The 12,657-nt window shown below is 42.5% G+C and overlaps 1 protein-coding gene across 2 annotated transcripts in view; it reads left to right on the top strand.

The window, feature by feature from the left end:
- Nucleotides 1-12,657, top strand: part of CFAP74 (cilia and flagella associated protein 74) — a 157,095-nt gene that overhangs the window by 44,464 nt on the left and 99,974 nt on the right. For both annotated transcript variants that reach the window (XM_073656878.1, XM_073656877.1), the window contains exons 14-16: nucleotides 3,153-3,271; nucleotides 7,646-7,712; nucleotides 10,719-10,808. In XM_073656878.1, the coding sequence (XP_073512979.1) occupies nucleotides 3,153-3,271; nucleotides 7,646-7,712; nucleotides 10,719-10,808 (276 nt within the window). The remainder of the gene's footprint in view (nucleotides 1-3,152; nucleotides 3,272-7,645; nucleotides 7,713-10,718; nucleotides 10,809-12,657) is intronic.

Here is a 12,657-nt window from a genome sequence, read left to right as displayed (position 1 = left end):
AACCACAAATAAATAAGGTCGAGGCGATCTTGAACTGGCCACAGCTCCTCTCGAAGAAGCAGGTCAGGGCGTTTCTAGGCATTGTGGGCTACTATGGAAGATTTGTCCCAACTTTGCCCTGATAGCAGCCCCGCTGACGGATCCTCTAAAAGGGACGAAGTCAGCTATGGCCAAGTGGTCCCCGGAAGCAGAAGCGGCCTTCCAGGAATTGAAACTGGTGCCTGTAAACAGCCCGTCTTGGTGGCGCCCAACTTCTCCAAGGAGTTTGTGGTCCATACGGATGCATCGGATGTCAGGCTGGGAGCAGTCTTGTCCCAGGAGATTAACGGAGAAGAACACCCTGTAATATACCTCAGTCGGAAGCTCTCCACTTGTGAGAAGAACTACTCCATTGTAGAAAAAGAATGTTTGGCTATTAAGTGAGCGATAGACACTCTGAGGTATTACCTGTTAGATAGAAGGTTCAGGTTAGTGTCAGACCATCTCTACAAGATTTTAGTTTCCGGGTAGAGCATAGGCTTGGGAAACAACATGGGAATGCCGATGCCTTGTCAAGGGTTTATTGTATGGTGACAGAAGGACCCAGAGAAGCAGGCTCAAGCACACATAGTGCTGAGAGGAATTTAATGGGCCCGGATTACAGCGCCGGGTTTTACGAGCAGTTGAAAGAGCTGGGGGCGAACAGCTGCTCACTTACCTCCAGTCCATGTCTTGGAAGGCTGATTTAAGACAGCTGCGCCTGTCTCAGTCTGTCTGTGTGTGTTGGGCAAGGTGAGCAGACCTTTTAGGTGCGTCTTAGACTCTGCAGGAGGCAGAGAAAAGCACTTTGTTTAAACGGCTGAGGCCGTGCTGCATGGACTTGTTATTTTGAGCTTTGTTCTGTTACTCCTTTTTGTGCCAGGAAAAGTCTGTTACTTTTGTTTCCTCACTGGTGTATGGACACTAAATGAGTTTGTTTGAACCCGCGGACTGCATCACTGTGTGACCCTGTGCCTACCTCCAATGCGGCTCAGTGAGTACAAATCCCTACACTTGCTAAAATGCAGTAGAATGTGTGCATACATCTCAAGACTTACTTAAAATCACTCCCAGATGGGGGGCCAGGAGTACTTTGCTCAATACTCAAAAAAGTAGCAACTTTTTATAAAAAGTCACTATTTATTAATCAGCCAAAACATCTGCAAACCCTAATCCTAACCCACAGTGATGAACATATAAATATATATATTTTTATATATACAGTACACACCAAAAGTTTGGACACACCTTCTCATTTAAAGATTTTTCTGTATTTTCATGACTTTGAAAATTGTACATTCACACTGAAGGCATCAAAACTATGAATTAACACATGTGGAATTATATACTTAACAAAAAAGTGTGAAACAACTGAAAATATGTCTTATATTCTAGGTTCTTCAAAGTAGCCACCTTTTGCTTTGATGACATTATGAATGGACATTAGACCAGTGGAAATCTGATGAGTCCAAATTTGAGATCTTTGGTTCCAACCACCCTGTCTTTGTGCGACGCAGAAAAGGTGAACGGATGGACTCTACATGCCTGGTTGCCACCGTGAAGCATGGAGGAGGAGGTGTGATGGTGTGGGGGTGCTTTGCTGGTGACACTGTTGGGGATTTATTCAAAATTGAAGGCATACTGAACCAGCATGGCTACCACAGCATCTTGCAGCGGCATGCTATTCCATCCGGTTTGCGTTTAGTTGGACCATCATTTATTTTTCAACAGGACATTGACCCCAAACACACCTCCAGGCAGTGTAAGGGCTATTTGACCAAGGAGGAGAGTGATGGGGTGCTACGCCAGATGACCTGGCCTCCACAGTCACCAGACATTAACCCAATCGAGATGGTTTGGGGTGAGATGGACCGCAGAGTGAAGGCAAAAGGGCCAACAAGTGCTAAGCATCTCTGGGAACTCCTTCAAGATTGTTGGAAGACCATTTCCGGTGACTACCTCTTGAAGCTCATCAAGAGAATGCCAAGAGTGTGCAAAGCAGTCATCAATGCAAAAGGTGGCAACTTTGAAGAACCTAGAATATAAGACATATTTTCAGTTGTTTCACACTTTTTTGTTAAGTATATAATTCCACATGTGTTAATTCATAGTTTTGATGCCTTCAGTGTGAATGTACAATTTTCAAAGTCATGAAAATACAGAAAAATCTTTAAATGAGAAGGTGTGTCCAAACTTTTGGTCTGTACTGTATATGTGTGTGTGTGTATATATATAATATATATAAACAATGTATATATATGTATGTGTGTGTGTGTGTGTGTATATATATATATATATATATATATAATATAAAGGAGAAAAACAGGGAAAATGCCAAAAATTAAAAAAAAGGCACAAATGCAATTGTGAATGATCCCTTTTGAGTCTTTTAGAGCTCATATTATTCAAAAGGCACAACAGGTTTTGGGTTGATTTGGCTACTCCATTTTAGACCTCTAGCTGTATTTTGCTATTATTGCATAAAGCACCTCCCTTTGAGAAAGCTTTGGCGAAACACGCGTTGAGGTAGCGCAGGGCACATAGTTTACTTCACACCATGGGTAAGTCTCAATAGACCTCTATCTTTACCTCCTCCCACATCCATATTGAGATATATTTACATTTATTTGGTGGGACTTTTAGTGGTCTGACTGGTCATATTGAGACACAATGGGATGATTCATATTTTAGCATGGCTTGTGGCTATTCTTTTGGTTAAACAGTTTGAACTTTGCCAGTCTACCAGCTTACCAGCCTGTTTATATCATACATCCTATTGATCCCTACCATCCATGGGATAAATACATTATGTAACAGGTGTCCCCATTATTATTACTCCTTTATGAGACCTCATCTTAACATGCTATGCATGTCTTTTTAATGTAATTCTATTAAATAAAATTAGTTGTTTTTTATTCTATTCTGGTGGTTTATAGTTACTCCATGGTTTGTTGTTTTTTTGTATTATTGCATAAAGCAAACTGGTCAACTAAATATGCTGCGCAAAATGAAAACGCTTTATCTTGTAAACCAACTTCACTTTAACTTGTGCCAACTGATTAACCGATTTAATTAATGCTCCGCTCTAAGATTGAGTAAACACTTGCGCCTTTTATTCTTAACCTGCTTTTCAGGACCTTGATGTGGGTAAGACATATAAGAAAAGAATCACCTTGACAAATGCCTCATATACAATTAATTTCTGCAAGTTGGTGGGAGTAAGTGATCATCTGAAGGATTTCATCAGCATTCAGTAAGTGATTTATCATTCATATAAACCAAAAAAGGTGTTCTGAATTTGATTAGATAAGATCCACAAGTCGAGATTGCTTCAGCTTCTAGATTTCGCTTTATTACACTTACTTGCAGATTGTTTAAAGGCTATGGATACCATTTTCATGGAAAAATGATTTTTCCATATGTTAAGTTTCAATCTGCAAACTCTAATCTTTCATTAATTTTATGACCCTCTGTTAATGCAGTTTGCAGGTTTCAGATATTTCTCGTATGGTAGTGGTTCTACTGGTAATATAGGCTGGATGTGAGCTCTTTGTGTATCCAGGAAGCTGCTGTCTTCATTAGCTCATATATCGGCACAGCTTCTTTCCTCTTTTTCTATAACCGCTCTTCCCTGCCCTCCCTGTGACTGTACATGTATTACTCTCTCCACTCTGGAGATATGTGTGCAACTATCCCTGCCTTCCCCTTCTTGCTGTCTGTTAAAGAAGGGAGGTAAAGAGCAGCAAGAGCTTTCAGAACAGGGAGCAGGAGCTCTGATGGATTTGTAACATTTTTTTCAGATCACTCAGCTAGGTAAAGGACGTAGAGATACTGCAGCAGAAAAGCGTTAGAAAATTTTTAATGAAGACAATTTAAAAAGTTGTTTAAAGGGAACCAGTCTGAAGCTTTTACACTCCCCATACATTAGTATGACTGTGTTACCCTTTAAGAGATAAGCCTGTTGATTCCTTTATGACCCCAAAGTGCTGCTTCCACAGTGAGATATTATGTTTTGAAGTTCAGTCTGGAAGTGCATTGTGGTGTAACGATGCACTTACAGCTTCTCAGTCGCCGCTGTATTCTTGAACTAGCAGCACCAATTCCATGGCTGATTGACAGGTCATTTATTATTGTACACGGCCAGTGACTTGTCAATCTGTCAGGTGAGGGTGCTGCTAGTATGGGAGGGTATGAAGCTGTAAGTGCATCGTCACACGCCAATGTACTTCCAGGCTGAACTTTAAATCAAAACATGATTTCTTGCTGCAGAAGTTCATAATTGATCAACTGGCTTATCTTTTAAAGGGCTACAAAGTCATATTTAGTGATTTGTGTGGGGTAAAGTTTCTGACAAGGTTTCCTTTTGTATTTGCATTTAGGAAGCGAATGAACAATATAAAAAATCTTTGCAAATGTGTAATATATCATGGGGAAAACCAGCTCCCCTTCTTACCCTGAGAAATGGGGTTGGAGGAGGTTAGGATTGTCAGCTTGAATTAACATTGCCGATTCTACATCAGGCAGATGAGTCCGAGGCTTACTAAACACACAAATGATCAGCCGAGCAAACATGGGAGTGGAGGAGTCGGGAGAGGTTGTGTTTGGCCAAATGGGCGTTTAGCCCACAGTTATCTAAAGTGTATGGGTAAACTTTAAAGGGGTTTTCCAGGACTATATTAATTTTTGTGGGCCTGCAAACTAGCAGGCAGTTTGTTGCTACCTACCTGCCTGTTCTGCCCAGCGCAGATCTCTCCTACCATCTATACTGCGTCTTCCACTGACATCACATCGACAGAGCAGCGGCTTCTCTTCCGCTCTGCTCTGTTGACAGGGCGTGACTGCCAACATCATACTGATTGAAAGCCTGCTCTCCGCTGCATAACTGCGGGGAGCCGGCTGTCAATCAACGTCACGTCGCCAGTCACACCCTGTTGACAGAGCAGCCTGGAAACAGAAGAGCTGACCTGTTGACGTAGAGCAGCTGAATTGCCGATCAGTATCCACTTTGTCATTGTATCTTATGAAATCCCATTTTACGGTGCCGTCCTGTTTTTCTTGCCTTTCTTTTCAATAGGAAAAATGCAACTGCAAAATGTAAAATACAACTTCACCTCTATTTTTTTATTGCATTAATGGCGCATGACGAAGTTCTGCAAAAAAAAACATTCTCATAGTCCTGGAGCTGCCAATTCTTCAGGCGGATTATCTGTTTTTCCGCTTTTTAAGAATAATTAGTTTTATAATTAGAAGTAAATGGTTATGCAGAAAGGGATGACCTATTGGTTTACAACTAATTTATTGGTTGCAACAAATTCCAGGATTGTAAGATTTTGCTTTTTTTTTTTCTTCCTATACTGAAAAGTTTTTGTTATGTTACTGTACATTAAGGCGGAGGATTGTTTGTGACATTGAGGTGTGAGTGATGGATGTAGTGTGACACGACGTATGAGCTGCTGGATGCAACTTGTCATATTTCAGGATGAGATTATCATGGAAGCTTCACATTGCGGCTCACTGGTGACAAGGTATCAGCGCGAAAATGTGATAGGAAACACAATGAAGTAGGAATTTTGTGCCCTTCATATATCCATTGCTATAAATTGTATGTTATTTTCTTCTCCCCTGCATAAATACATTGCATTTTGGCTATTTGTCTATGTTAATACCAGGCAGTTATTCACTAGACTGACACTTAACTATTTATTTGTGCAATCTTCCTGAGAGCCTACGGCGAAAACCTTAGGCTGTGTTCGCACACGGTGGTCATGCCGCAACTTTAAACCACAGCAGCCCTGTGCCTGCAAAACTGAGTGGTTGATCATAATAGCAGGTAAAACAGTTGTTTCCCTGTAAGATTAAGTGATTGCACAGTGGAAACAAGGGGTAACGTTTCTCCTTACGGAGAGTGACATGCCAAGGTGAGGAGACTTTTAAGCCTTGCAATGCTCCTCTGGGAAATTAAATATGCAAATTTGCAGACATGGTGTTTCTGGATGTTTCCCCTCATCAGTGCAAAGCATGAGATCTGATTTGGCTAGATGAGAGGCTCTGGCCTGGGGTCTAAGGTTAAACCTGACATGTCAGAGTGAGGAGACTTATAAGCCATGCATGATCCTTTGGGAAATTAAATATGCAAATTGTATCTTCAGAGAGGAAGAGGACTAGAACTCTAGTGCCACCTATTGGAAGTAGCAATCCTAAAAGTCAATATTAACTCTTTAACAAGCCTTGCTACATGATTTAGGATAAAAGCCAAACCAGAATATCAATTTGCAGACAATGTGTTTCCGGGTACAGCCCCTCGTCAGTGCAAAGTGAGGAGACAATTTACATATTTAATTTTCCAGAAGAGCATTGCAAGGCTTAAGTCTCTTCACCTTGGCATGTCAGGCTTGGCATTTCATTCTACACAAGGAGAAACGTTACCCCTTAGATCACGGTCAGACGCCTCTCACCTAGCCAAACCAGATCTCACACTTTGCACTGATGAGAGGCAATACCCCGAAACATAGTGTCTGCAAATTGAGTTTCTGGTTTGGCTTCTATCCTAAGTCCTATTTCAGGGCTCGTTAAAGGGTCAATATTGACTTTTAGAATTGCTACTTCCAGTAGGTGGCGCTAGAGTTCTAGTCCTCTTTCTCTCTGAAGAGACAATTTGCATGTACAGTGGAAAGAAACAGGGCTGCTGTATGTGAACGCAGCCGAACACATAAGTATTATCAAAGACAATACGCACTGGTAATTAATCTATGACAATTGATGACACATGTTAAAGGGATTGACCAGGATTACATTTTTCTGCTTACACCAGTGAATACTTAATGGGTGATTTTTCGTTTTGCGTTTTTCAGGTTTTTTTTTCCAACTCCTTTTTCTTCTAAGAGACGTAACTTTTTTTATTTTTCCCATCAACATAGCTGAATGAGGGCTTGTTTTTTTGCGGGGTAAGCTGACATTTTGATACTATATTGGAATACATGTGTTTTGATCACTTTTTATTGCACTTTTTGGGAGAGGAGGGTGACAAAAAAAACAGCAGTTTTGACACTTTGATTTTTTTTTCTATTTCTGGCAATTACCTTCGGGTTATTTTAATTTTATATTTCTATAGATTTTACTTTTATGGGCTCGGCAATACCAAATATGTTTTTGTTTTCATTTTTTTAATACTTTAATTTTAAACTCAGAAAAGGGGGGTGAATTCAAACTTTTAGAATTTCTTTTTTTCACTTAATTTTTTTAGTCCCCTCTGGGAACTTGAACTTGCGATCATTGTCCTATAGACTGCAATAACAAAAATATTGTAATATGTGGTGAAAATCATTGTCTCCTATGAAAGCCAAATGGTGTGGATGGCCTGCCTAGATTAATACTTGCAGGTACTTAGCATTTTGATCACTTCCGAGTTTGTTTTTTAGAAAGTTTGTGAAAAGCATGTCAGTAATGCTGTAAAAGAGAGGCATAATGATGGTGGGGCTGGTTTAGTGTAGGTCATACATGTGACAGGTTCCCTTTAAACCAAATTGAGACCTACAATTGCCGGAGAAATGTAGTTCAGAGACCACTGCACAAGCAGAGGATTATATACCCAAATGCAATCCCTTTGTTTTTCTCTTGGTTTTCATAGATTTGACCCTCCAGGACAGATGTCAGCGGGAATGTCCTGTGAAATGATTGTAATATTTAAACCCATGGTAAGCTGATACCATTACTTTTATATAGGACATTTCTGTATTTAAACAACCTCATGATTTATTCACTCTATAGTAAAGTGAATTGTATACTTTGTAAAAAACATTATGCATACATAGATTCTTTTTTGTCTATAGATTTATATATGTTAGGACAACCACAGCATCCCCATAACAGCACCAGCTATAGTGCCCCCATAACGGATCCTGCTGTAGTGCCCCCATAACAGCACCAACTATAGTGCCCCATAACTGATCCTGCGGTTGTTCACCCATAATTCATTTACTTATAGTGACCTAATAACGGATCCAACTGTAGTCCCTACATAACTGATCCTGCTATAGTGATCTGATAACTGATCCTGCTGTAGTACCCCCATAACTGATCCTGCTGTAGTGTCCCCATAACTGATCCTGCTGTAGTGTCCCCATAACTGATCCTGCTGTAGTGTCCCCATAACTGATCCTGCTGTAGTGCCCCTATAACTGATCCTGCTGTAGTGCCCCTAAAACTGATCCTGCTGTATTGCCCCCCTAACTGATCCTGCTGTAGTGCCTCTATTACTGATCCTGCTGTAGTGCCCCCATAACTGACCCTGCTGTGGTGCCCCTATAACTGATCCTGCTGTAGTGCCCCCATGACTGACCCTGCTGTGGTGCCCCTATAACTGATCCTGCTGTAGTGCCCCCATGACTGACCCTGCTGTGGTGCCCCTATAACTGATCCTGCTGTAGTGCCCCCATGTCTGACCCTGCTTTGGTGCCCCTATAACTGATCCTGCTGTAGTGCCCCCATAATTGATCCTGCTGTAGTGCCCCCATAACTGATCCTGCTGTAGTGCCCCCATAACTGATTCTGCTGTAGTGCCCCCATAACTGATTCTGCTGTAGTGCCCCCATAACTGATTCTGCTGTAGTGCCCCCATAGCTGATCTTGCTGTAGTTCCCCTATAGCTGATCCTGCTGTAATGCCCCCATAACTGATCCTCCTGCTGTAGTGCCCCCATAACTGATCCTGCTGTAGTGCCCCTATGGCTGATCCTGCTGTAGTGCCACCATAACTGATCCTGCTGTAGTGCACCCATAATTGATCCTGCTGTAGTGCCCCCATAACTGACCCTACTATAGTGCCCCCATAAATGATCCTGCTGTAGTGCCCCCATAACTGATCCTGCTGTGGTGCCCCCATAACTGATCCTGCTGTGTTGCCCCCATAACTGATCCTGCTGTGTTGCCCCCATAACTGATCCTGCTGTGGTGCCCCCATAACTGATCCTTCTGTGGTGCCCCCATAACTGATCCTACTGTAGTGCACCCATAATTGATCCTGCTGTAGTGCCCCCATAACTGACCCTACTATAGTGCCCCATAAATGATCCTGCTGTAGTGCCCCCATAACTGATCCAGCTTGAGTGCCCCCATAACTGATCCTGCTGTAGTTCTCCCATAACTGATCTTGCTGTAGTTCCCCCATAGCTGATCCTTCTGTAATGCCCCCGTAACTGATCCTGCTGTAATTCCCCCATAACTGATCCTGCTGTAGTGCTCCCATAACTGACCCTACTATAGTGCCCCCATAAATGATCCTGCTGTAGTGCCCCCATAAATGATCCTGCTGTAGTGCCCCCATAAATGATCCTGCTGTAGTGCCCCCATAACTGATCCTGCTGTAGTGCCCCCATAATTGATCCTTCTGTACTGCCCTCATAGCTGATCCTTCTGTACTGCCCCCATAGCTGATCCTTCTGTAGTGCCCCCATAACTGATCCTTCTGTAGTGCCCCATAACTCATCCTGCTGTAGTGCCCCCATAACTCATCCTGCTGTAGTGCCCCCATAACTCATCCTGCTGTAGTGCCCCCATAACTGATCCTGCTGTAGTGCCCCCATAGCTGATCCTGCTGTAGTGCCCCATAACTGATCCTCCTGTAGTGCCCCCATAACTGATCCTCCTGTAGTGCCCCCATAACTGATCCTGCTGTAGTGCCCCGATTACTGATCCTTCTGTACTGCCCCCATAGCTGATCCTTCTGTAATGCCCCCATAACTCATCCTGCTGTAGTGCCCCCATAACTCATCCTGCTGTAGTGCCCATATTACTGATCCTGCTGTAGTGCCCCCCTAACTGATCCTGCTGTAGTGCCCCCTAACTGATCCTGCTGTAGTGCCCCCATAACTCATCCTGCTGTAGTGCCCATATTAGTGATCCTGCTGTAGTGCCCCCATAACTGATCCTGCTGTAGTGCCCCCATAACTGATTTTGCTGTAGTGCCGCCATAACTGATCCTGCTGTAGTGCCCCGATTACTGATCCTGCTGTAGTGCCCCCATAACTCATCCTGCTGTAGTGCCCATATTACTGATCCTGCTGTAGTGCCCCCATAACTGATCCTGCTGTAGTGCCCCCATAACTGATCCTGCTGTAGTGCCCCCATAACTGATCCTGCTGTAGTGCCGCCATAACTGATCCTGCTGTAGTGCCCCCATAACTGATCCTGCTGTAGTGCCCCGATTGCTGATCCTGCTGTAGTGCCCCCATAACTCATCCTGCTGTAGTACCCCCATAACTCATCCTGCTGTAGTACCCCCATAGCTCATCCTGCTTTAGTGCCCCCATAGCTCATCCTGCTGTAGTGCCCCCATAACTCTCCTGCTGTAGTGCCCCCATAACTCATCCTGATGTAGTACCCAAATAACTTATCCTGCTGTAGGTCCCCCGTAGCTGATCCTGCTGTAGTGCCCCCATAACTCATCCTGCTGTAGGTCCCCCGTAGCTGATCCTGCTGTAGTGTACCCACTTCTGATTGAATATAGTGCCCCCATGTTTGATAACCTGGAGAGTTCTAGAGATTACCAGATTATCTGGATGATTGGGAGGAAATTTTATCTTCTGTTTCGCTCTTTTATGACATCGATTTCAGAATTATAGTATGATGGACAAAGTCCGAAATGAGTGAACTGAGAAGCTTTTGTGTTTGCTGACTGTGTCTAATGAATTATTCATTATTTAGATTAATGAAGATCTAGAAGGAGAAGTGATGATGCTGGCACAGACCGGACCCTTCTCTGTTCCAGTCAAATGTGCAACGAAGAAGTGTGAGGTACGGTGACTGCCGCTGTATCCAGCAACGTAGCAACATCAGAATACACTTTACCGTTGTACTTCCATTCCAGAATACTGATATATTGTGAGCTTAAAACGTGATGGCATCTCGCTAGGATATGCTACTACTATCCAATTGACTGAAGCCCACCCACTAATTTGCAGAACGAAGGAGCTGGAAAACTAGCCAGGCACCAAGGCTTCTTCGAAATGCATCCCCTCCCTCCCCCGCATAGCAATGTTCCTGGCCACCTGCAGTGCAGAAATTACTGCTTAACCCCATTCACTCTCCATCCACTGCAGTAATGGCCAGTAACCTATATAATGAGCTGAAAAAATAAAATTAAAAACTCTCCAATCTTGAGAAAGGGGAGGATTTTATATAAAAAGTCAATTCCAAAGTTGCCGGCTTTTACATGCATATTGCAATTTTAAACTATTATGATGTTTAGAAAACCCCTTTTAATACATTGAATCCCTCTGCAGGAGAACAAGTGACACTGACAATCTTTTCAAGAGTGCAAGTGTCACTTGCCAATCATACCCTGACATTTGGGCTGTACCGTTTGGTTATAAAATAAAATCTTCAACCATTATTTGCATGAACTTTCACAAAACTATATACATCCAGCAAAGTAAAAAGAAAGGTATCCTTTCGAGGCGTGACAGTTTTTTTGTCACTGCATGGATACAAACTAATGCTACACACTAGTTAAAACCAACGAACCATGATGTAATTTATTTATTTATTTTACTCACTTATATAGCGCCATTAATTCCACAGCGCTTTACAGACATTATTTGCACTGTCCCCATTGGGGCTCACAATCTAGATTCCCTATCAGTATGTCTTTTTTTGGAGCGTGGGAGCAAACCAGAGAACCCAGAGGAAACCCACACAAACACGGGGAGAACATACAAACTCCTTGCAGATGTTGTCCTTGGTGGGATTTGACCCCAGGACCCCAGCACTGCAAGGCTGCAGTGCTAATCACTGAGCTACCATGCTGCCCTAAGAATGTATATGTGAAACTTAATTTACAATATGGATTTAGATTTATTATATGGTATTTGTTTGTGATTTTAAAGGGGTTGTCTAGTTAAAAGACGTTATGAACCATCCAGAGAATAGGTGATAATTTACTGACCACTGGGACCCATACCCATCGGTAGAATGGACAACTTTTATCTCTCTACTCCATTCATTCTCTATACATGTGAACTGCCCCTCTATTCTAACAGGGATAAAAGTGACCCGTTCTACCGATCGGTGCAGGTCCCAGCAGTCGGACTCCACCAACCTGTCTTGCGGATAGGTGATAACTTGTTTTTACCAACTTCTTTATTGTTCTTCCCTCGGTCCAAGGGTTAATAGTTCTTCGGAACCGCCCTAGAACACATCTTACAAGCTCGTGTCTGATGATCTAATCATTCATTGGTTTTAAATAGTGTAGCATTAGTTTACATCCTTGCCTCGAAAGGATACCTTTTTTTTTAATTAGCTGGATGTTTATTTTTTGGTGAAAATTAATTGAAATAAAGTTTGAAGATTCTATGTAAGTGCTGGACTACTTGGCAAGGCCTGTATAAAGCCTGTGCACTCCTAGATGAACGAGGTTTGGATGTCTAAAGTCTTGGTAAGTAAACTAATAATCCTTTTATTTTTTCAAAAAAAAAGTGAAATTGACCACAGTACCAATTCATTTGTTATACTTGGAGACAACATCATGAAAGCATTGGCTATAAAATCGCTCTGCCATAATTTAATCTTTCCAAAAATTCAGGACAAAAATTGAGTCCATGGTGGGATGGAGTTCAGAAGTGGCACTTGAATACATCAGCTCTTG

The sequence above is a fragment of the Phyllobates terribilis genome, unplaced genomic scaffold (assembly GCF_046119375.1).
Source record: "Phyllobates terribilis strain yellow unplaced genomic scaffold, ASM4611937v1 Scaffold_12__6_contigs__length_324123572, whole genome shotgun sequence".
In the NCBI taxonomy this organism is placed as follows: domain Eukaryota; kingdom Metazoa; phylum Chordata; class Amphibia; order Anura; family Dendrobatidae; genus Phyllobates; species Phyllobates terribilis.
Note: the sequence above shows the minus strand (reverse complement) of the source record. Positions and strands in the feature narration are given on the sequence as shown.